The sequence below is a fragment of the Geotrypetes seraphini genome, chromosome 2 (assembly GCF_902459505.1).
Source record: "Geotrypetes seraphini chromosome 2, aGeoSer1.1, whole genome shotgun sequence".
Lineage (NCBI taxonomy): Eukaryota > Metazoa > Chordata > Amphibia > Gymnophiona > Dermophiidae > Geotrypetes > Geotrypetes seraphini.
In genome coordinates, this window is record NC_047085.1 from 266,523,792 (window position 1) to 266,547,709 (window position 23,918).

At 42.0% G+C, this 23,918-nt stretch overlaps 1 protein-coding gene across 9 annotated transcripts in view; it reads right to left on the reverse strand.

Moving 5' to 3' along the window:
* The window catches only part of GABBR2 (gamma-aminobutyric acid type B receptor subunit 2), a 1,059,696-nt gene that overhangs the window by 522,831 nt on the left and 512,947 nt on the right, over positions 1–23,918 (reverse strand). For 8 of the 9 annotated variants that reach the window (XM_033929595.1, XM_033929596.1, XM_033929597.1 and 5 more), the window contains one exon: positions 10,814–10,915. In XM_033929595.1, the coding sequence (XP_033785486.1) occupies positions 10,814–10,915 (102 nt within the window). Of the gene's footprint in view, positions 1–10,813; positions 10,951–23,918 lie in introns of all 9 variants that reach the window. The other variant, XM_033929604.1, reaches the window with a different exon arrangement.

Consider the following 23,918-nt stretch of genomic DNA (forward strand, 5'->3'; position numbering starts at 1 on the left):
TAATGGCTCCTGGCAGGTCATAAGAACATAATAGCCTTACTGGGTCAGACCAATGGTCCATCTAGCCCAGTATTCCGTCTTCATGGTAGCTAATCCAGGTCACAAGTTTCTGGCAAAAACTCAAATACTTGCAACATTCCATGCTGCCCATCCCAGAGCAAGCAGTTGCTTCCCCCATGTCTGTCTCACTCTCAATAGCAGACTATGGACTTTTTCTCCAGGAACTTGACCAAACATTTTTTTAAAACCAGCTATATTAACCGTTCTTACCACATACCCTAGCAATGCATCACACAGTTTAACTATTCTCCGAGTTTAAAAAAAATGTTTCCTGCTACTGGTTTTAAAAATATTTCCCTGTTACACCAGGTCAATGGAGAAGGTTCAAAGTCATCTGGGCCCCTGTCTGGGATGGTTTGTCACAAAGAGCCTATAGTGCTCTTCTGAATTCTTGACACTAATAATAATAATAATAACTTTATTTTTCTATACCGCCATAGTCGAAAGACTTCTAGGCGGTTCACATTGAAAGAAGGCTGGACAATCAGCGAATTACAGAATGCAAGAGGAGAAATGTTACATAAAAATTGGGGTTATATGAGAAGAGTTACATGAGAAATTACATCAGGTTTGTGAAGGGAAATATCATAGTGAGAGAAGGTCATTTGTTTAGGCGATGAATTTGTCAAATAGAACTGAAAATCAATTAAAACCGTTCTATTTGACAAATTCATCGCCTAAACAAATGACCTTCTCTCACTATGATATTTCCCTTCACAAACCTGATGTAATTTCTCATGTAACTCTTCTCATATAACCCAAATTTTTATGTAACATTTCTCCTCGTGCATTCTATAATTTGCTGATTGTCCAGCCTTCTTTCAATGTGAACTGCCTAGAAGTCTTTCGACTATGGCGATATAGAAAAATAAAGTGCTGGGAGGAGGGGAGAGGGTAGTTGTTTTCTCTGTTTGGTCTTACTTTGTATCTTTAAATCTTCGTGAAAAACCACACGGATGACTTTACATTGTCTGTACTATTATTGGATTTGTTGTACTTTTTTTGTATTTGAATAATTTAATTCAATAAATAACTTAAAAAAACCAAAAACATATATATATATATATATATTTCCCTGTAACTTCATCTGTCCTCTAGTCTTTGTAATTTTTGATGGAGTAAAAAAAAATAAAAAAAAATCAATTCACTTGTATCTGTTGTACTCCACTCAGGATTTTGTAGAATTCAATCATATCTCCCCTCAGCCATCTCTTTTCCAAGCTGAAGAGCCCTAACCTCTTTAGTCTTTCCGCAAATGATATGATTTCCATCCCCTTTATCATCTTGGTCACTCTTTGAACCTTTTATAGTTCCGCTATATTTTTTTTGAGATTAGGCGACCAGAACTGAACAAAATACTCAAGGTGAAGTTGCATCATGGAACAATACAGAGGCATAATAACATTCTTAGTCTTATCATTCATTTTCTAATAATTCCTAGCATCTCGTTTGCTTTTGTAGCCACCGCCGCACATTGGGCAGAAGGTTTCAGCATGCTGTTTACAATGACACCCAGAATTTTTTTCTTGGGCACTGACCCCCCCCCCCACCCCAAGGTGGATCCTAGCATCAGGTAATTCTGATTTGGGTTATTCTTCCCAATATGTATCACTTTGCATTTGTCTACATTAAATTTCATCTGCCATTTGGATGCCTAGTCTTTCAATTTTCTAAGGTCTACCTGCAATTTTTTCAGTCTGCATGCATTTTAGCATATTTGAACAGTTTAGTGTAATCTGCAAATTTAATCAGCTCACTCGTCATTCCAATTTCCAGACCATTTATAAATAAGTTAAATAACACTGGTCCCAGTACAGATCCCTGCAGCACTCCAATATTTACCCTCTTTCATTGAGAAAAATGGCCATTTAACATTACCCTCTGTTTTCTGTCTGATAACCAATTCCTAATCCACAATTAAACATTGGAATAACATCTGTGGGGTGCCTCAGGGGTTCCCTCTATCCCCAACCCTGTTTAATATCTATCTTATTTCACTGGGAAATTTACTGCAAAGCCTAAAGCTCAATTTCTACATTTACGCAAATGACATTATGGTTGTGATTCCTCTAACCTGCTTGACGTCAGATTTTATTAACCTTTTAGCTAACACCTTATATCAAATTGAGCTTTGGATGATTGCTTTTAAATTAAAATTAAATACAGAAAAAACTAAAATTTTTTCTGGCAACTCCCAATGAAAAGATAAAAGAAAATTCGATTCATGTGTGTGGACGAGAATATAAAATTGAACCTACTATAAAAATATTAGGTGTAACTCTTGACAAGCACCTCACTTTGGAAAAACATACATTTCTTAAACAGTAGGTCTGTGTATCGATCTTATGGAAGCGTCACACCATCAAAAAATTATTTGATGAATTATCTTTCCGTTTACTGGTGCAAACATCTATACTGAGTATTTTGGATTACTGTAATATCGTTTACTTGGGGGCCTATAAAAAATTCTTAAAAAATTAAGGCTAATCCAGAACACCACTGTTTGTTTGATCTTTGGCTTAAAAAATGGGAACATATTACCCCATATTACCAAAAACTCCACTGGTTGTCTGTGGAATCTAGAATTCTTTTTAAATTTGCCTGTATTAGTTATAAAACAGTCTTTGGGATGTTACCAGTCTACCTCACCTCCCAGTTCCTCCTGAACTGTTCCAACACAAGCACTCATAGAAAAACTTTATTTAACTATCCCTACCTGAAATCATGCTAATATAAGAAGTTTCTTGATAGAACTGTAACATTCCAGGCAGCCAAACTAAATATATGATTTGGTAAACTCATAGTTGAAGCTACCTCTTATGCTGATTTCAGAAAACAATTGAAGACATCTGTTTGACAAGTTTCAATCCTAAATCATGTCTAGGGCCATAACTTACTTGAATTTCTACGGCCTTAATTTACTACGATTTTATCAGTGGCCCTTCCTTAATTACCACTGTTTCATTTAAACTATGCTATTATCTTAACTTTTGATTTTAAAAGATGTATTTTTATAGACTTTATTACACTTAAGATTATAAACTTCTCTTCAGTTTGTATTTTAAATTGACTGTATGTACTTTTGTTGTAAACCGCTTCGAGCTTCTGGTATAGCGGTATATAAGAAATAAATTATTATTATTACTAGTCTTTAAGCCCGTTACATTAACGGGTGCTAGAATAGATGTGTCTGTCTGTCTGTGTTTCTTTATCTCTCTCTCCTTGGCCGCTGTCTGTATCCTTCTGTCTCCCCCTCCCCCCGAGCAAAGCTGTCTGTCCCCTTTCCCTATCTCTCCATGGCCCCTTCTGTCTCCCCCCAGCACACCCCTCCCCCCAAAGCAGCCCCCTATCCCTCTCCCTGTCTCTCCATGGCCCCTTCTGTCTTTCCCCCAGAGCAAAGCTGTTTGCCCCAAGCACACCCCTCCCCCAAAGCAGCCCCCTTTCCCTCTCCCGCTGACTTTCTCTCTGGCCCCCTTTCTCTGTCTGACTTTCTGTCCCTCTCCCTGGCCCTGTGTCTTTCTTTCTTTCTGTCTCCCGCTGTCTGTCTGTCATTTTTCCCCATTTCCCTGTGCAGCAGCATTTCCATCCCACTTCCCTATGCAGCAGCAACAGCATTTCCCTCCTATCCCCTCCTTTCCTGTGTAGAAGCAGTAGCAGCATTTTCCCCCACTCCCCCTTTCCCTTTTCTTACCTTATGTTCCCTGCTCTGTTCGGCCCCTCCCCTTCTTTTATTGCCGTTGTCGATCCGGCCTGCTCCTGACCCTCCCACTGCCGACAAACCTCGGGACTCCAGACGCATAGGCAGCACTTTAAACACGCTGCTTCGAGGCCTTCTACTGGCGATTTCCTCTGCCGCGTCTGTCTCCGATGATGTCATCAGAGACACGGCAGAGGAAATCGGCAGAGAAGGGCGCGAAGCAGCGTGTTTATAGTGCTGCCTATGCCGCTGGAGCCGGGAGGCGACGGAGAGGGCAGGGGGTGCTAGCGGCCGGCAGCGGTAGAGAGCAGGGAAGGGCACGCATGGCACTTATCTTGCCTCGCGTGAGGCCGGTCTGTAAGCCGCGCATGTGCACTTCCTATGTGTGCTACAGCTCATGGAAAACGGATGCAGACATAGGAAGTGCGCATGCGCGGCTTACCGTTTTATTATATTAGATTATTATTATTGACTTTTATCCTGTTACTCTTTAATTTTCTCAGGAGCCTCTCATGAAGAACTTTGTCAAAAGCTTTCTGACAATCGATACACTACATCAACTAGCTCACCTTTATTCACACCTCAAAGAAGCCAAGCTAATCGCTAAGGCAAGATCCACAATTTTAGTTTTTATAATTGTTTCTATTGTTTTGTCTGGCACTGAAGTCAGGTTTACCAGTCTGTTATTTCCTGGCTCTCCCATGGCACCCTTTTTAAAAACTTGTGTTAACATTAGCCACCCTCCAATCTTCAAGAACTACAGACAATTTTAGCAACGGGTTACTAACAGATCAGCAATTTCATGTTTGAGTTCTTTCAGTGCCCTGGGATGTGTACCATCTGGTCCAAGTGATTTATCACTCTAACTTGCCAGTTTTGCTTAGTATGTCTTCCAGGTTCACAGAGATTTTTCAGTTCCACCGCATCATTACCCTTGAAAGACATTTCTGGTTCAGGTAGATCTCTTATATCTTCTTCCATAAAGACTGAAGCAAAGAATTCATTCAGTCTCTCCACTATGGCCTTATCCTCCCTGAGTGCACCTTTTGCTCCTTGATCATGCAGCGGTGCCACAGATTCCCTCAAAGTTTTTCTGTTTCTTTTATACCTAAAACATTTGTTACTATGAGTATTTGTCTCTTTGGCAAGTTTCTCTTCATTTTCTTTTTTTAGTTTTGTATCTAACTTGCCAGTGCTTATGTCTCTTCTTATTTTCTTCATTTGGATCTTTTATTCCATTCTACAAAGGGTATTTTTTTGGCTCTAATAGACTTTCACGTCACCTTTTAACCACATCAGCTCTCGTTTTCTCTTCTTTCTAAATATATGGAATATATTTGGTCTGGGCTTCCACAATAGTATTTTAAAATAATATCCATGCCTGATTCACAGCCCTAACCTTTGCCCTTGATCCTTTTAGCTTCTTTTTAAACATTTTTCTTGGTTGTCCTATGTATAAAATAAAAAGCCAATATAATAGTTTATGAAGAAAAAAAAAAGGAAAAATAATGAGAAAGTCGACCATATGTCACAATCTGAAAAGCGTACTTAAAAAGAAATCCATTTGAAATATAGCAAAACAACATCAGAACTACAACTGTGCACAATATGTGGCAATCTATAATGTATATATGAAAAAAGGAACAGCACTACAACATTTTAGAAGGAATAAAAGGTCAGCATATAAAACCTGTGCAAAATTGAACCAGTATGAGTACAATATACTTATGAATGCAAATTAATAGCACACTGTATTATAATGTAAAAAGAATAATCTTAAGGAACACATTCAGAAAACTAAAAACCACCCAAAACTAACTGAATTTTGCTGTGATCTGACATATCCAAAAAAGGAAACTAATGCCAAAAAGTCAAAATATTTTCATGAGCTAATTAAAACCTAAAAATCACAGTGAGAGGTTTAGCTGGCTGTGAAAGTGGCACCAGGATCTCAAAGAAAAAAAGTTAAAGAAACACTGGAGCCACTGGTTATAATGAAAAGTATACTTAAGCTGAACCAAAATCAGCTGAAATTGACATAACAGGTCAAGTCATGGACTGGTTCACCTCTTATTTTTCAGATAGATCATCCAAGGTTATTTTCAATGGTATATCATCTGAGCCTTCTTCCACGAAACATGGAATTCCGCAAGTCTCCATTCTGTCGCCATTACTTTTTAACATCTTTATGTCCCCCCCCCTTTTGACTGTGGGATAATCCATTGGCTTCACCACATTTTCTTATGCTGATGATGTACAGTTAATCCACCCTATCGATCTTAATAACATAGAGAATGTTGCTTCCACCAACCACAAACTAAAAAAAGTCAAATTGTGGTTAGATTCAAATAGGTTGTCCCTTAACATCAATAAATCAAAACTAATGATCTTTCCCTTTAAAGATGGAATAACTCTTCAGGCCCCCTTGAAATTTGAATCTCTCCCAATTGAAATCGTACCCACTTTAAAGCTGCTAGGAGTCACTTTTGACTGCAAATTTCCCTATCACAAACTAAGCCACCTGGGCATGGCACTGAAGGCTAAGGGGCACATAATTGAAACGGAAATACGACTAAAAACATTTTTCTATGTTCAAGGGGTAGACAATGTGCGTTGAACAAAAGAGGAGAAACATGATCATATTTCTTTGCGCCATAAATGATCTTGATAGCTGTGTTCTGCACTAATTGAAGGCATCTTATTTCCTTTTTTGTAATGCCCTTATAAAGGTCATTACAATAATCTATACAAGACATTACCAAAGAATGGATCAGTGTATTCAAGGAATCTGGGTCTAGTAGTTTAGAGAGGGAACATATCATTCTATGACGGTGAAAGCATTTCTGAACCACCGTACTAATATGTTTGGAGGCCTCGAAAAGCTAGAAGGTCTGGATTGAGGCCTGGACGAGGAAGGCTTTTCTGCGGAAGGAGACCTGTGCCTCGATGTATGCCTCGATGAGGACATCGATCAATGATGAGAGTGCTGCCTAGAAGTAGGTCTCGGTCGAGATCGAGGTCGCCCTATGCCTGGAGACGGGCATTGCCGCTGGTGAATGAATAGGGCTAGAAGCTGTAGATCGAAACCCCATAAACTCAGTGGTTTGGATCGAGGAATCTTGCAGCACTCCCAAAGACTCAGCTCCTTGTATGGAGTGTGAGGATTCCTGTTGAGGCACTCGCAAAGACTCAACTCCTTGCATAGAGTGTGAAGATTCCAATCGAGACACTCGCAAAGTCTCGACTCCTTGCACAGAGTGTGAAGATTCCAATTGAGACATTCGCAAAGACTTGACTCCTTGCATAGAGTGTGTAGATTCCACACAAGACACTCTCAAAGACTCGACTCTTTGCATAGTGTGTGTAGACACAGCTCGAGGCACAGGAAGGGACTCGACCTCGCAGGAGACTGCTGATTGCCCAGGCTGGACTGCAGGAAACAGAGTCGAGGCAGGCATGTATTTGGTCAGTAATTGAACAAATTGCTGCTCTAATATGGTCTAATATGGCCTGCAAATGTGGATCCGAATCTGAAACTGGACCACTTGCTGAGGCTATAGGCTCCGAGGTGGCAGTAGAAGCATGCTTTGGCTTGGACTGATGCTTCCATAACTTGAGGACTACCGCAGGAACCTTCTGCTTAGGTATCTGATCTGAGGGAAGCTTAGGGGAAGATAAAGCAGGTGTACTCGAGGCAAAGACGATCCAAAAAGGAAGGTCTGATGAGACTCGAGGTTAGAGTCATTGAAACAGAAGGACCCTCGGCTGAAATCTGGACTGAGTCAGGAGCCTAGGTCGAGGGTGTAGCCGAAGAGTCCATCCTGAACAGCTTTTCCACTTGAACTCAATGACGTTTAAGGACTCGAGGTTGAAGAGTAGCACAGCGTGGGCACGACTTCGGACTATGGTCAGGACTGAGACACTTAAGACAATAGCGGTGTGGATTCATGAGGGAAATCACACGCTGGCACTGGCTACACTTCTTGAAGCCCATTACTGGCTGGGACATAGAAGGGAAGATAGCTGCTGCGAAGTCGAAGCCTGCAGGTTGCGGGCGAACGACCTGTCCCGCCAGTCAGTTGACAAAAAAATAAGTCTTTTTTTTAAAAACAGAAAATAAAGAAATGAACACAGCGATTCGCAAAAGAACTAAGACAAACCGCGGTGAACAGAAGGCATGAAGCAACGAAGTTACATGAAGAGTGTCAAAGACAGACTTCTCGGCTCCGCGGCAAACTGAAAAATGAGGAGACTCGCTCTTCTACGTTTCTACCAGCAAGTCTGATTGCGAGGCTGTCCGCATACGGGCTCTGTGGATGACGTCACCAACATGTGAGAATAGGCTGCCTGCTTGTCCTGGGATAACAACTCCCAAATATTTAAGGGAAGAAGAGACCCACTGAAAAGGAAAGTTGTCCTTCCACAATTCTCAAACTCCAGGCACTAACGGAAGCACCTGAGACTAAGTGAAAACCCTGACAAAGTCCCATATTCCTGAAGCACCGCAAGCAAAAAAGATAAACACCATACTGGATCTGTTAAAATCACTAACAAATCATCAGCATAAGCTAAAATTTTAACAGAAAGCTGTGGAAAAGTCACCCCCGAAATATCAAGATGCTGCGCCAGGATACGCAACAGAGATAAACAATTAAACAGATAATGGACACCCCTGGTGCATGCCCTTAGCGATAGGAAATCTCACAGAACGTACACCATTCACCAGCACACTGGCCCCGGGATCAAAGCAAAGAGCAGAAATGGCCTGCAAAAACCAACCCCTAATACCAACATACGATAATGTAGCAAACAAAAATTGCCAGCTGACCCGGTCAAAAGCCTTGTCAGCATCCAGGCTGACAACTAAAGAAGGAGCCGCCAAATGCTGACAATAAGCCATAGCCATCAATAATTTGCGAACATTAACAATCGACTGTCACACACGTACAAACCCAGTCTGCTCCCGACCCACCACATCTGGGAGAACTGCCACCAGCCAATTGGCCAACAAAGTAGACAAGAGCTTAACATCTACATTTAGGAGCGAAATCTGGTGATATGAAGTAATAGATTCTGACCAAAGTCCCGGTTTAGGCAACAAACTAATCTGCGCAACATTCTCATGCAAGGAAAATGCACCAGATTCAATTACAGTGTCAAAATGAGCTAACAAGGGTCCCACCAAAGCTGGTTGCAAAATCTTATAAAACTCCCTGGAGAACCCGTCGGGCCCCGGAGCAGAGTATAATCTGAACTTAGTGATAACAGTTTGAAGTTCTTTCCCCGTAAATGGTAAAGTAAGCCCAGCCACAGCCTCATCCGATAACTTAGGAAGACCACTGCCTTCTAAATAAGAAAATCAGACAGAGCAGCTGCATCTTCCTTAGAATATAAATCCTAAAAAAAACTGCACAAATAATTCACAATCTTCTCAGGTTTGTTCGTTACACATTCGGTCAGAGTCTGCAACGCAGAAATAGTACGTGATCTCCCACTAGAATGAACAATCCCAGCTAAAAACACCCAGCTTTGTTACCAAAATGAAAGAAGTAGCCTTTTTTATACAAAAGACGGTAGAGGGTATGTTCATGTATATAAGAATCCAAGGATACCTGGAGAGCATGCAACACTTCCCCAGTAGCCGGCGTCGGACATTGAATATAACCTTGATTCGCAAAATGAAGCTGGGATTCTAATTGCAAGATTTTATGAGCAAGCTGCTTCCGGCGGGCACTCGCATAAGCAATATCACCATCACATATTACCACCTTAGCCGTGGACCAAAAAAGTGAAGCCTAGTCCCGATGCCCACCATTAAAAGTAACAAATTGTTCCCAGCTATTATGTAAATGCGCCTGAAAATCTGGATCATGAGAAAGATACAGCGGGAAACACCAGCCCCTGGAGGCACAGTAATATTGCGGAGGCTCCACATCCATCCAAACAATGTAGTGATCGGATATCTTCCCAGGGCCAATGGCAGCAGCAGACACCAGAGAAAATGCAGAAGCTCAGAAAAACAAATAATCAAGTCTAGAATACGAACCATGGGCCTGGAGAGATGCTTATAATTGCATTCAGATGGATGCAGAGCCCGCTAGATATCAACCAAGTCCAAAGAGGATACAAGAGAGGATAATAAGTCAGAAGCAAGACCCCCAGAAAGAGGAGAATCCGAAGACCGATCCAAACAAGGATTCATCACTGCATTCATGTCACCAACAATAAGCAAATCCTGAGACACATAAGGGGAACATACCTCCAGAAGATAGCATAGACAACTAATAAGATTAATTCCCTCCCAAACATTCACAATCGCAACAACAGATGTCTCCCCTCGGTATCCTTCCGTAACAATTCAGCCATACACTTCACTGCCTTAGCAACAAGAACAGCAACCCCTCCCCGTTTGCCCCCTGAACACTTCACTTACCCAACCCTGCTTTAATTTCACATACTCTACATCACTCAAACGGGTCTCCTGCAATCACGCCACAGTCACACGATGTCTCCTAAGTGCCTGCAAAATCTTACTTCTTTTAACTAAGGAGGTAATGCCTTCCACATTCCAAATAAGGATCTGCTTAAGAGAACTACTCAGGAAACCAAACCACCAAGCAGACACCAGGTGACCACAGAAGCGGGAGTGCCCAGCCCTCACTCCCACCATACAAAAACTATAGAAAAGCAAAATACATAAACCCACTATACCTGTCATTCGCACCCCAGTCACACCCAAAAACTGACAGAACTAAGCCCTTAAGTCACACTACTTAAGAAAACACCAGAAAAGTTGAACTGGCAGCAAACTGTACATCTGTTTGAATATTTGTGTTAGTTGTTATGAGGGAAATGTTGAGGCCACGGCTGGTCTGCAGTTTTTAAGCCATTGACCTTCCACAGATTGAACTGAGCCTAGATATTCAATATCAAGTCATGTCCAGGCACCAGCAATGAATATGTGGGAATGAACCAATTTGCTAAAATGTGACCACTCCGGGTTTACACTTTTTTAAACTCATCGCAGACCGCGTCTAAAGAGAAGCATTGACATACCTTAAGCTTTTTGACACTGATGCATGGATCATTAGAGAAACTCTCCGTATCTGCAATTTGGATATTTGCATTTTCTAGTTCACCAGTCAGGTCATTTCTCACCTGTCAGCCAAAGAGAGATATGGAGAATGGATAACCTGTTAATCATTAGAAAATGGAAAAGCAAATAGTCACCACTATACTGACATGATATACTCTACAGTTAGATATAGAATATTTATTATTCTAATTTCCTTTCCTTTATCTAGAATTTAATATAATACTCTATTCCAGGTCTACTTTAATCTCTGTATATAGGGAACAATTTATTTCTGTGGATAAAAACTATTCTACCCAGGGCACTCTGTGGCTCTTTGCAATAAATGGAAGGTTACAAAGCTAGCTCTGAACCCCAAAAAAACAATCATGGGAGTTTCAGGAGTAGCTTAGTATAGCAGAGGGGAGTGGTTAGAACAGTGTAATCAGAACCAGGAAAATCAGGGTTCAAATCCTACAAATGATCCACGCAATGTTAGGAAAGTCACATATCCTTCCACTACTTCAGGCAAATGCTTGGATTGTAAGCCTCCTAAGGACAAAGGAGTGCCTATTATAGCTGAATGTAACTGAAAAGGTGTGGAGGGGCATTTCTGATAGAATGTCTAATTTGGATGTTTTGGAAAAAATGTCCAGAAATCCAGTAGAGAAAATGTCCATTTTCAAACCAGCCAAACATCTATCTTTTATTTTTGAAAATGACCTATGAAGACATTTTGGTCCTTAGTACATCTATCTTTTTTGGCCATTTTCAAAAATAAAAATGTCCACATGAAAAACATACAAAAGCAAGTTTTGCAGATGTATCCAACTACCTTGTCTGATTGCAGCAGGGGAACCCCATCAGCTGAGCTGGTTTCAGGGATTCCAGCCAACTCAGCTGATGGGGAGTCCCCCTGCTGGGATCAGCTGAACTGGCAGGGAGATTCCTCTCTTCCTCCCTTCCAGGCACCAATCCCCTGCAGTACACCTCCAAACTAACGAAATAAAAAAAGAGCTGCCGAGTCTTAAACCTTCCCCCCCCCCAACATCCCCCCTGACATCCCTGAACAGGCCATGCATATTGATATGCAATGGGAGGGGCCGATTTGTCATCTGAAGGTACAGGGTTGGCAGAGGATGTCGGGGGGGGGGGAGGGAGTGTCCAGGGATGCTGGGGGTTCAGGGATGTTGGGGGGATGTTGGGGGAGGGGTGTAGGGCTCAGCGGATTTTTATATTTGGTTAGTTTGGAGGTTGGAGGGAGGGAGAGAAGAATCTCCCTGCCAGTTCAGCTGATCCTGGCAGGGGGAATCCCCATCAGCTGAGCTGGTAGGAATCCCTAAAACCAGATCAGCTGATGGAAAGCCCTCAATGTACTGTTTTCCCGCCCCATCCTTGGGTGGTGGGAGGGGAGTCATTGACCACTGGGGGAGTAAGGGAGGGATCATGCCTTAATCCCTCCAGTGGTCATCTGGTCAGTTTGGCAGCTTTAAGACAATTAGAAGCAACTAAAACGGGTCTAAGTGCCAGCGTCTAAGTTCCATCTATGATGTCCTGAGAAAGATTTATCGCTGCAGGAAGTCCAGGTGTAAGCTTGCCTGATGTCCACCCATAATACTTCCCAATATGCCCCTTTGGATGCACAGAGGCTTAGAAGTGCTGCTGGACATCCAGAAAGTTAGTTTCAATTATCGGCACTTGAGCTGGTTTTTGGACATTTCAAAATTTTTATTATGAGCCTCATAAGCTCCAATTGCATTACATCGTAGACTGCCATATCTACTTTTCATCTTACAGAAGCAAGCTTTAAAACATTAACCCCATATATCATATGATTAGAAGTAAAAAAAAAAAAAGAAGGGGTTATCCAGATGACATAAGCAAACAATTGAAATATCAATTTTATAAGCAAATCTAAATGTTATAATGACAGTGTAAAATACCAACAAATGTGGCAGGAAACCCCGCCCCCCTTATAGAATGCCAGCAGGAGGGTGCCCAATCCCTCCTGCTGGAAACCCCCCCCCCCCCCCAATAGACAGGAAATTACTTGAAGATGTATCCTTTTTCTTTCATTATTTAAGTCTCAATAATTAGGTAACCTGTAATCAAACTGGCATAGGTTTGATGTTGTCTTTTTGATTTAATGTGTAAGGTACAAATGGAAAATAACTTCTGTTTTATTTTTACTTCCTCTTTTATTTATGACACAGTTAGTATTAACGAACCTAAATGAAATGCCTAGCAGGGGAAGATAACATAGCATTACCTCACTAAAGAGTCCTTTTACTAAGGCGCGCTAACTGATTTAGCGTGTGCTAAAGATTTGCGCGTGCTGAATACTAAAACACCCATTATATTCAATGGGCGTATTAGCATTTAGCATGCACTAAATTGGTTAGCGTGCCTTAGAAAAAGGACCCCTAACTGAGATCTTTTTGGAAAATGTTAACACAGAACACTAACTGAAAAAAGTTAGTTGTTTAATATATTCGGATTTTTGTTTCCAGTGTTTGTCAAAAAGGTAATGCTTTCCTTACGACTTTCTACATATCTACCACCGTAGGACTTTCAGGGACCCCTGAAGAAGACTATCTTGTCGAAACACGGACCATGTTGGATCCTATACTTTCAGCGGACTAGGTCCTTTAGGTTTTTATGTGGATCATTTTATTTTCATGTGGATTGCTTAATTGTATCTTTGGAACTTTGATATTTTTAATAAAGTCCATCTCAGGAACATCGTCACTCCACAGTGTTTTTTTTTGTTTTCCTTGGTTTTTTTCTCTGTGGATTCTTGGGATCAATTCACTCTGGTTTTGTTCCTGAATGTTTTAACAGAAGGAGCAACCATCAAGTGGTTTACAGAGATTTTAGTAAATTTGAAGTATTGTGTATTAAGAACAGCTTTTTAAAATGAGCTTTTAATATTTTTATGAGCTCTTCGCAAGAATGTTTGTTTGTTCAGTTAATGAAGAGTGTATATTAAATTTTCTTTAACATTTTTGCAACTACCCTTGTGATCTTTTGTGATTTTATGACAATGTGATAATGGAATTTTACATAGATGCTGAGATAAGTAGAAGAAAATATTTTGTCGGTAAATATACTGTATATTAACCCCGCATCTGAACCATAATAAAAGCAGGATTTGAGTTTCCCTTTTTCTTTCTAAGCAATGAACTACCACCAAATCAGGTTAGTTCTGCTAATTTGCTCCCATGAAAGTCACTGCAAAGAGAGCAGGGATATATTAATTTTTCCAAGAGCCACATGAGATTCTAATGTTGTCACCCAGACTTCAACACCGTGACCTGTGAGCACAGCCTGAAATATCCGGAGTAACCAAGTCTGTTCATGTAGTTATTTTGACCAAACAGTATCTCTTCTCTCTATCTTTTGTAATCTATGGGCTGCAGGCAGCATTAAGTGAGCTCTCCTCCACCTACTCCCTCTGCGCTCTTCAAAGTTCAATTCACCAACAGTGTCAGCAAAGTAAGCCTCCTGTCTTCAGCCTACCCCAAAAGCCTTCTCTCAATTACTTCCTGTTCCTGAGTAAATGAGACACCGCAGATAGAAGTCTTCTGGGGCAGGTTGAAGGCAGAAGGCTCATCTGTCGCCGCCGGTGGCCTAACATTGAAGAACTACAGCACAGAGAGGATAAGTAGGAGAGCCATACCTGACTCCGGGTGAGGAGGGGACAGATAGACCACCAAATGTAATACCGGATCCCACTGGGGGGAGGATTGGAAGAAGGGAGAAAGCATCCGCAGGAGGTGGGTAGGAAGGAAAGAGAGGGTAATGGCTGGAGGGTAGGGGGAGAAGCTAGTATGAGGGAGCTTTAGGAGAATAGAGGATGAAGAGGTAGAGAGAAGCAGATGTTGGGTTGGGGAGGGAGGGATTCTGTACCATGCGGAGGAGGCAAGGAAGAGGAGAGAGAGAGAGATATTGGTCACAGATAAAGCTCACAGATTCCACCATAAGTGTAGTAGTTAGAGTCGGGTTTAGGCACGAGTTCCCATCGCTACGGTTGTCTACACCACCCACTAGGCTACTCCAGGAACCTGCTTGCTGTTCTACTAGGACTGGCCATAACATCTGAAGCTATCATACAGGCAGGTATATACTGTTTCAATCACATCTTTGGGGGGAGAGGGAGCATTTTTATGGCTAGACCCGTTTTAATATAACCTGGTATACAATTTTCCACTCAATATAGGAGGTACATCTGTAGTGTTCTATTACATATGATAACTCCTCTCTATTCAGGAAAAGGCCTCAGAATTGGAGCCTACGCACAGTCTTATCATAGGCTGAGCTATCAACGTAGTTTTTTCAGCTTCATGCTCCAGTCATTGGCCAAAAAAACTGAATTTTATATTTATTCTTGATGTCTTAATTATTCTTACTTTTTTTCTTTTTATAACTTAATCCATAACTTAAGATATCATTTATCATTTAAAATCACCAGTGTTTGTTCAGCATTTTTTCAGTGTTAGTTGTATAGTTCAATTTTAGTTGTAGAGGCATTATACAACTAACATTAAAATAACGCTGAACAAACACTGATTAAGATAAGTAACAAGCTGTCAATTGTTTTTCAAACCAAGGGAGCTATACATCTCTGGTGATTTTAAATGATAAATGATATCTTAAGTTATGGATTAAGTTATAAAAAGAAAAAAAGTAAGAATAATTAAGACATCAAGAATAAATATAAAATTCAGTTTTTTTGGCCAATGACTGGAGCATGAAGCTGAAAAAACTACGCTGACAGCTCAGCCTATGATAAGACTGTGCGTAGGCTCCAATTCTGAGGCCTTTTCCTGAATAGTGCGGAGTTATCATATGTAATAGAACACTACAGATGTATCTCCTATATTGAGTGGAAAATTGTATACCACGTTATATTGACTATTTAGGCCACTCAGGGTGATACTATTTTAGGTTATAGACCTGTTTTAATAACAGGTCCAATAGCTAGATCTGTTTTAATAACAAATGACTTATGGGTCTAGCCCCATAAGTCCAAACTGTGAACTAGACATTCTTAAATGTCTGATTTTGGCAGAAAAACAGCCAGGTCATAAGCCTGCCCTAGTCCCATCCACGCCATGCCTCTAACATGCTCCCTTGAGATTTAGATGAACTACTGCTCAACAGCATAGATATCCGTCTAGAGCAGGGGTCTCCAAACTTATCGCCACGAGGGCCACATTGGGTACTTCAGCACTTTTCAGTGAGCCGTAGTAAAAAAAAATGATAAATAACTCTTGATACGAGTTTTATTGAAAGCAGAAAATTTATAAACTAATTAGAGAGTATGTGAAATTAAATTATCATATATTACTGATGATGTACACTACCAGCAAATTCTCATATTTTCATCACAAATTATAATAAAACCATTAATGTGAATGATGGAACTGATTTTGTGTTTTAAAAATCTTATTAAATCTTATTAAACTGAGGTTCAAATTTTGAAACATTAATTATAAGTAGTGACTTCAAATGTTCATCAGATAGATTTGCCCTGTATTTTTACTTTATATACCGTATTTTTCGCTCCATAAGATGCACCTGACCATAAAACACACCCTAGATTTAGAGGAGGAAAACAAGAAAAAAAAACCCATTCTGAACCAAATTCTCCCTGTCAGGCTCTGCACCCAACCCCACACTCCTTGCCAGTTTATACCCTGTTCTCCCTCTGGTGGTCTAGTGGTAGGCTGGGACAGGGCAGGCAGGACATATGAGGCATATGAGAACCCAGCAGAGGACCAACGCAGCAACCTCCAATTTACTCTGAACACTTGAAGTTAAGCATGAAAAATGTTCTGGAACACCTTTTTTCCCCCAAATGCTATCACCTTTGGTTAACCATGAGCCAAACATTGAAAAATTACTCAAAAGAAAAAAAAAGTATTTATAAACACAGAATACCTTACCTTATTCCGTGGCTGCAGGTTGGATGGGCAGATTTTGAAAGGACAGAACTCTACACCCTTTACGATGGACAATTACCTCATGTCTATCCCACATTGGCTCCACCTGGGTGGGGAAGGGGAGCAAAACAAAACAAGCCCGTGCAGCAAAAGGACAAACAGTAGGACGAGTTCAGCCTCTTCTGTTTCGCCGAGTTCACAGCGAAGTCCCCTTCCCATCTCCCCACAGGCCATTTATCTCCGTGCAGTTCCTGCTCCCAGACAGCCATGATTACCCGCGAGTGCTTGTGGTGGTGGATGAGCCACAGGGACAGCTTCTTCACGCTCTGCTGCGAGTTGCTCAGCTCCGAGAGCTTCTTCTCCAGTGTCGCCTCAGAGAAGGCCGACATCCCCAGGTAGTGGAGCTAAAAACAGTGGCCGAAAAACACTGGTTGAGGACAGTCACTGATATCCACCACCTTCGCCGTCATAACCACTAGCACAACCACAGCCAAGCAATGGTCCCAAGCACCTGCAGCCCCTACTCCCTTCAGCGTGCATGCATGAGGCCTCCAAAGCAATTAAAAACAGGTTGGGGGGGTGATATTCACTCCATATGATGTACCCTTATTTCCACCCACTTTTTTTGGGGGGGGAAAGTGCATCTTATGGAGCAAAAAATACAGTATTTCATTCATGAAAATGTTTGTTCGCAAAGATATGCTGTCTCAAAAATGGAGATAAAATTACAAGCAAATTTCTTCAAATTTGAAAACTGCTCAGAGTTCAAAAATTTATAAAAATCGATCAAGTTTCCTTCCTTGCAAGTATTCTTATAGACAATTAACCGTAACGACTGATAACGAACTTCCAGATTCAATTTAAAGATTAGTTACAGTGCCAGAGCTACCTATGACACCACAAATTGACACTGTCGATCGAGGCCAAACAAGTATGAAGACATACCGCGAAGTATACAATTACAATTCAGTATTAAATAAAGTTGTGAATAATATTAATATCAATATAGTTTGAACACAATTTTAATTAATGCATTTGAAATCTATCAACAACCTGTGGTTTTTGGTTTTTTTTGTGGATTCTCATTGGAAAATTAGTCCAATTGGCGCATTTCTGCACAATTCTTCCACGTGCCAGATGTGGCCCGTGGGCCGTACTTTGGAGACCCCTGTTCTAGAATATAGGATTTGAGAACAGTGAATTGGAAGGGTTTGTAAATAAAAATGTCCATCTGCCCCTTTATGCCATTTTTTGACACCACCTCTACCAGGAGACTATTCCACGCATCTACCACTCTTTCTGTAAAAAAGTATTTCCTTATATAATTTCTAATTCTATCACCTCTTAACTTCATTCTATGTCCTCTCATTGCGGGGTTTCCTTTCAAATGAAAGAAACTCACCTCATGCACATTTACATCATGTAGGCATTTAAACATCTCTATCATATCTCCCCTCTACTGCTTTTCCTCTAAAGTATATATATATTGAGATCTTTAAGTCTGTCCCTATACGCCTTATGACCAAGACCATCAACCATTTTAATAGCCTTCCTTTGGAACAACTCCATCCTGTTTATATCTTTTTGAAGATGTGGTTTCCAGAATTATACACAATATTCTAAATAAGGTCTCACCATATAGGGGCATTAATACCTCCTTTTTTCTACTGACCATACCTCTCCCTATGCACCCTAGCATCCTAGTTTTCACCACCACCTTATCAACATACTATCACACCTAAGTCCTGTTCCTCTTTTGTGAACAAAAGTTCTTTCCCCCCCTAAACTGTACGATTCCCTTGGGTTTTTGCAGTCCAAATGCATGACCTTGCATTTCTTAGCATTAAATCTTAGCTGTCAAATTTCAGACCATTCTTAAAGCTTCACTAGGTCCTTCCTCATGTTATTCCTGGCATCAGGAGTGTCTATTGCAGATTTTGGTATCAACTGGAAAGAGGCAAAACTTACCTGACAACCCTTCAGCAATATCGCTTACAAAAATATTAAAAACAGGCCCAAGAACCAAAATTTGAGGCCTCAGAGCAACCTCCATTGACCACTACCCTCTGTTGTCATCTACTCAACCAGTTATTCACCCAGTTCATCACTTTGGAGCCTATCCTGAGGGAACTCTGTTTATTTTATAGACATCTGTGTGGAATTCTGTCAAAGGTTTTGCTAAACTCTAAATACACTATATCTAGCACAGTCCCTCTGTCACCCAAAGAAATTGATCAGATTTGTCTGACAAGATGTGCCTCTAGTGAATCCATGTTGCCTCGGGACCTGAAATCCACTAGATTCCAGAAGCGTCACCATTCTCTGTTTTAAAAGCATTTCCATTAATTTACTTGCCACTGAAGTCAGATTTACCAGCCTATAGTTCCCTACTTCTTCTTTACTTCCATTTTTGTGGAGAGGGACCACATCTGCCCTTCTCCAGTCCTCTGGTATCACTCCCGATTCTAGAGAAGCATTGAAAGGTCAGCCAGTAGAGCTGCCAGAACTTCCCAAATTTTGTCCACCTCTAGTTTAGCTAGCTTCTCATGAACACAATCCTCTGAAAATTGATCACGGTCTACCACACCTCCATCTCTATTTGCATTTGTCTTCTGTGGTCATTCCCCCCAACATTTAAGCTGTGAACACAGAACAGAAATATTTGTTAAGCAATTCAGCCTTATCTTTATCAGCTTCTACATATTTCTCTTCTTCACCTTTTGAGTCTCAATACCAATTTTGAACTTCTTCCTATCTCTAATGTATCTAAAAAATGTCTGTCATTCTCTCCCCCACTCCCCATTTTACCATGTCAGATATTTTTTCTTCCATTTCCATCTTTGCTTTCCTGACTATTCAATCAGCCTCTCAACTTTTCAAGATATTTTTGTCTGTCTTCCTCTTTCTGTGATCTTTTGTAGTTCATAAGAGCTGACCTCTTTTCCCTTATCTTCTGAGTTACTAGTTTTAAGAATCAAAGTGGCCTTTTTCTATTACTTACTTTCTTTACAAAATAGTTTTTTGCCTTTACAATAGCTCCTTTCAGTTTTGCCCACTACTTTCCTACTTCTTCCAGTTGTTCCCATCCAGACAACAATTCTAATCCCCCATCTGAACAAAGTTAGTTTTCTTAATGTCTAGAACCTTTACTATTGAATGAACCCTCTCTACATATGAATTAATACATATTAAACCAGATGCCAGATGATCACCCACTGTATCATCAGAAACACTTTCCCCATTTGTAAGCACTAAGTTCGGTACTCCATTACCAGCTGCTGGAACAGTTCTTCTTATAGAGAATCTAGGATCTCCCCAATTCTAGAAGACCCCACAATAGGGATACCTCAATCAATATCTGGCATGTTAAACTCACCTATTAGTAATACTTCCTCTTTTACAGCTATATTCTGAAAGTCTATTAAATCTCGGTCCACTTCTTCTGTCTGTGAAAGTCCTGTATATTATACTAATGTAAATACATTTTCTATTCCCATAATGCTTCTTCTTTACCCTTCAGCTTCTGCAACTCTGTTGCTTTAATATGATCTTTAACATAAAATGCCACTCCCCCTCCTTTTTTTCCTACTGTCTTTTCTGAACATATTATAGCCCAATATAACCATATTCCAGTTATGGTTCACCATGAGCCACATCTCTTTGATTGACACTAAATCTAACTCAGCCTCTTCCATCACAGTCTCTAGATTTGAGCATTAGTATACTGTATACTGCTTTCCAGACATTATCCCCTTTTCCCATTTGTGTAGAGGTATTTAGTGATTCACTTACCTGAGTGCTTATACTCACCTGGAGGCTTTGATCACCCTGCCCTAAAGATTTTAGTTTAAAGTCTTCTTCAGTAGGTTAACCAGTCTATTGCTGGACACTTCCCTTCTTTGATAGATCTATTTGTTATATCACACAGTAACGTACAGTCAATTTAATATCCAATTTGCAAGTTCTTCCGGAATTAATCCAGCTACCTCTCCTCCCTTGTAACTGAAACCCCCCCCCCAAAAAAAACTGTTGTAACTTCACTGAAAATGTCCAGTTAGCTCTTTTGTAATCCACCTTGAACTGCAAGGTATAGGCGGAATAAAAGTCCCTAATGTAATGTAATAGATGTCTTTCCTATACATTGAGATCAAATTCTAAGGCTGAGGTTTTTTTTATATATATCCTATATAATAAAACGCTAGCCGCGCATGCGCACTCAGACCTGCGTGATCTGTAATCCCTGATCCAGATTCCGTAGGTCCGTGGCCAGAGTGCGTATGCGGCGGACAGATCGGGAAAGCACAGCACAGCCGGCGACTTCCCCCCTCCCGCCCTCACTCACTGCCAAAACCACCACCTCCTCCTTCTCGCTGGCTCACCCGCTTCACCCGCTTTTAAAAATAAAGAGAAAAGCACTGCACTGCGCTAACGCTGGCTTTGCTGTCTTCTGTCCACTGCGGCCCGCCCTCTCTGACTACTTCCTGTTTCCGCTAGGGTTGGCCGCAGTGGATAGAAGATGCCGAAGCCAGCAGCTGTAGCCGCCGATCTCTGTTCCTCCGGGGAGAGGGGGGGGGGGCCGGGAGGAGAGGGTTCGCGGCCACTCAGCGCCCCCACCGAGGAGCCCTGCATCTTTCTGCTGCCAGGGACCCGAGTCATTTGCCGCCCCCCCTTCCTTACCGCGGGCCCGACTGGCGATTTAAGCAGCGTGTCAGCAGTCTTCACACGCTGCTTCGGGCCCTTCTACTGCCCTGATTTGCTCCGGACGTGCCAGAGTAAATCAGGGCAGTAGAAGGACCCAAAGCAGCGTGTGAACACTGCTGCACACGCTGCTTGAATCGCTAGTCGGGCCCGCCGTAAGGGAAGGGAAGGGGGGGGGGGCGGCAAAGGACTTGGGCCCGCATTTGTAGTCGTGACTGTGGGAAGGGAAAGGGGGTAGAGGAAACGCTAATGCTGCAGCACAGGGAACTGGAGGAAGGGAGACAGAAAGACAAAAAGAAAGACACTGGGGAAGGTGCACAGGGAACTGGTGTGGGGGGAGGGAAATGGAGGGGGAGGGGATACTGCTTTGGACAGAGAGACAGAGGGAGGAAGGGAGACAGAAAGACACAGGGGCAGGTGCACAGGGAGCTGATGTGGGGGGAGGGAAATGGAGGGGGAGGGAATGCTGCTTTGGACAGACAGACAGAGGGAAGAAGGGAGACAGAAAGAAAAGAAGAAAGACACAGGGGCAGGGAAATATACAGAAAGACAAACAGACAAAGGGGCCAGGGACAGAGACAGACAGAAACAAAGACAGCGGGAGTCACGTCAGGAGGGGTGCGGGATGCCGCAGAGGGAACTTTTCCAATGGGTGCAACTGGGCAGCTGTCGGGAGCCTCTGATCAGAGGCAGAGCAAGGTAAGTGTATCATAGGGATAAGAAGGAGGAGGGTGGGAGAAAAAAGGAAGGGACGCCTACTGCTGGACAGGGGGAGAAGGAAAGAGGTGCTGATGGACAGGGGGGTGAAGAAAAAGGAACGGAGGCCTAATGTTGGACAGGGGGAGAAGGAAGGTGCTGCTGGACAGGGGGGAGGTAAAACAAAGGGAGCTGCTACTGCATAAGGAGAGCTGTGAAGGGGTGGTGGTGGACACAGGGGAGGTAAAAGGAAGGGAGAATGGACAGGGGGAGCAGGCAAGGGGTAGTGATGGACAGCCAAGGAAAAAGAAAGAAAGAAAGCGGCTAAGGAGAGAGAGAGAGAGAAAGAAATAGAGAGACACACACACATATATTCTAGCACCTGTTAATGTAACGGGCTATAAGACTAGTAAAAACATATTACTGTATATACTCAAATATAAACTGATCCAAATATAAACCAAGGTAACCTTTTTTCCCTTAAAAAAGGAGGAAAAAATAAAAAATAAAAAAATGGATGACTCGAATATAAACCGAGGTTAAAAATCTGGGTACATGAGTGTCATAAGTAATCACTAATTTTTTCAGTTGGGGCTGTTTCAAGCCCAAAAAAGCTGAGGGACAGCCGACAAATATTTTCCGACTTGGGGCCTCAACACCAACCAGAGTTTCTGGATTTCTGTCCCCACCAGAACACCTGGGCTCAGTCACACATGCAGAAAACAGAAAAAATACCTTTTCACACAGAAGTCCACAAACTAAAAGTACTATTGTAAACAAAGGAAACCCTAATATGCCAGATTCTGCACACAGTACATCAAAAGAGAACTAAAAAGAAATGAATTTCTTCCTGAACAGTCCAAAATATAAAAACATAAATTTTCTACATCCTTCTTTGACACTGATTTTCATGTTCAGCTTTCTTCCATTTTTCTACTTCCATCTTACCATCTCTTCCCTTTCCCTCCATCCATGTGGCCCATCTTTTTCCTCCTCTTCCACTTTTCTATCCTTGTGCCCCATCTCTTCCCCTTCCCTCCATCCATGTGCCACCATCTCCTTCCTCTCCCCTCCATCCATGTGCCCCTGTTCTTCTTCTCTCTGCCCCCCTCCCCATTAGCAGCGGTAGTCTTTACAGCTTGCTGCTCTCACCAGCGTCGGGCCTTCTTCTCTGCCGGGTCCTGCATTCACAAAAACAGGAAGTAGGCAGGACTAGCAGAGAAGAAGACCTGACGCTGGCGAGAGCAGCCAGCTGTGAAGGCTGCTGGCCACTGCAGGGAAGATCGTAAGCATTCGTATGAGCTGCAGCAGCTCCCCCTCCCCCCCCCGAACTGTGACTGCTCTTCTTACCCGCTGTCGTCCTCTCCTCCATGTCGGGTCCTGACTCACATCTTTTGATCTTTTTTAAAGATTTTCCCCACCACCTCTCCTCTGGCTTCGGCGTCATCGACTCAACACATAGTACACAGTGTCTGCACATGAGGTGGGCGGGACAAGGGGAAAAAGGTCAAGGAGAGTGGAGGATCCAGCTTCATGCATAGCACTCGCCGATCAGGTGACTTGGCGTATGCTGTGCGTGTCTCCGCTTAGTTGACATGCTGCAGTGGGGTCCGGAGCTGATCTTTAATTTTTGGGTTGCCGGCTACCGCCACTGCTGCATTCCCCTCCCCCCTCCCTAAATGGCAAAACAGACAGAGGATTAAAAAAAAAAATCTGCCCGGACTTTCTGACCAAGTGACAGAAACAGGAC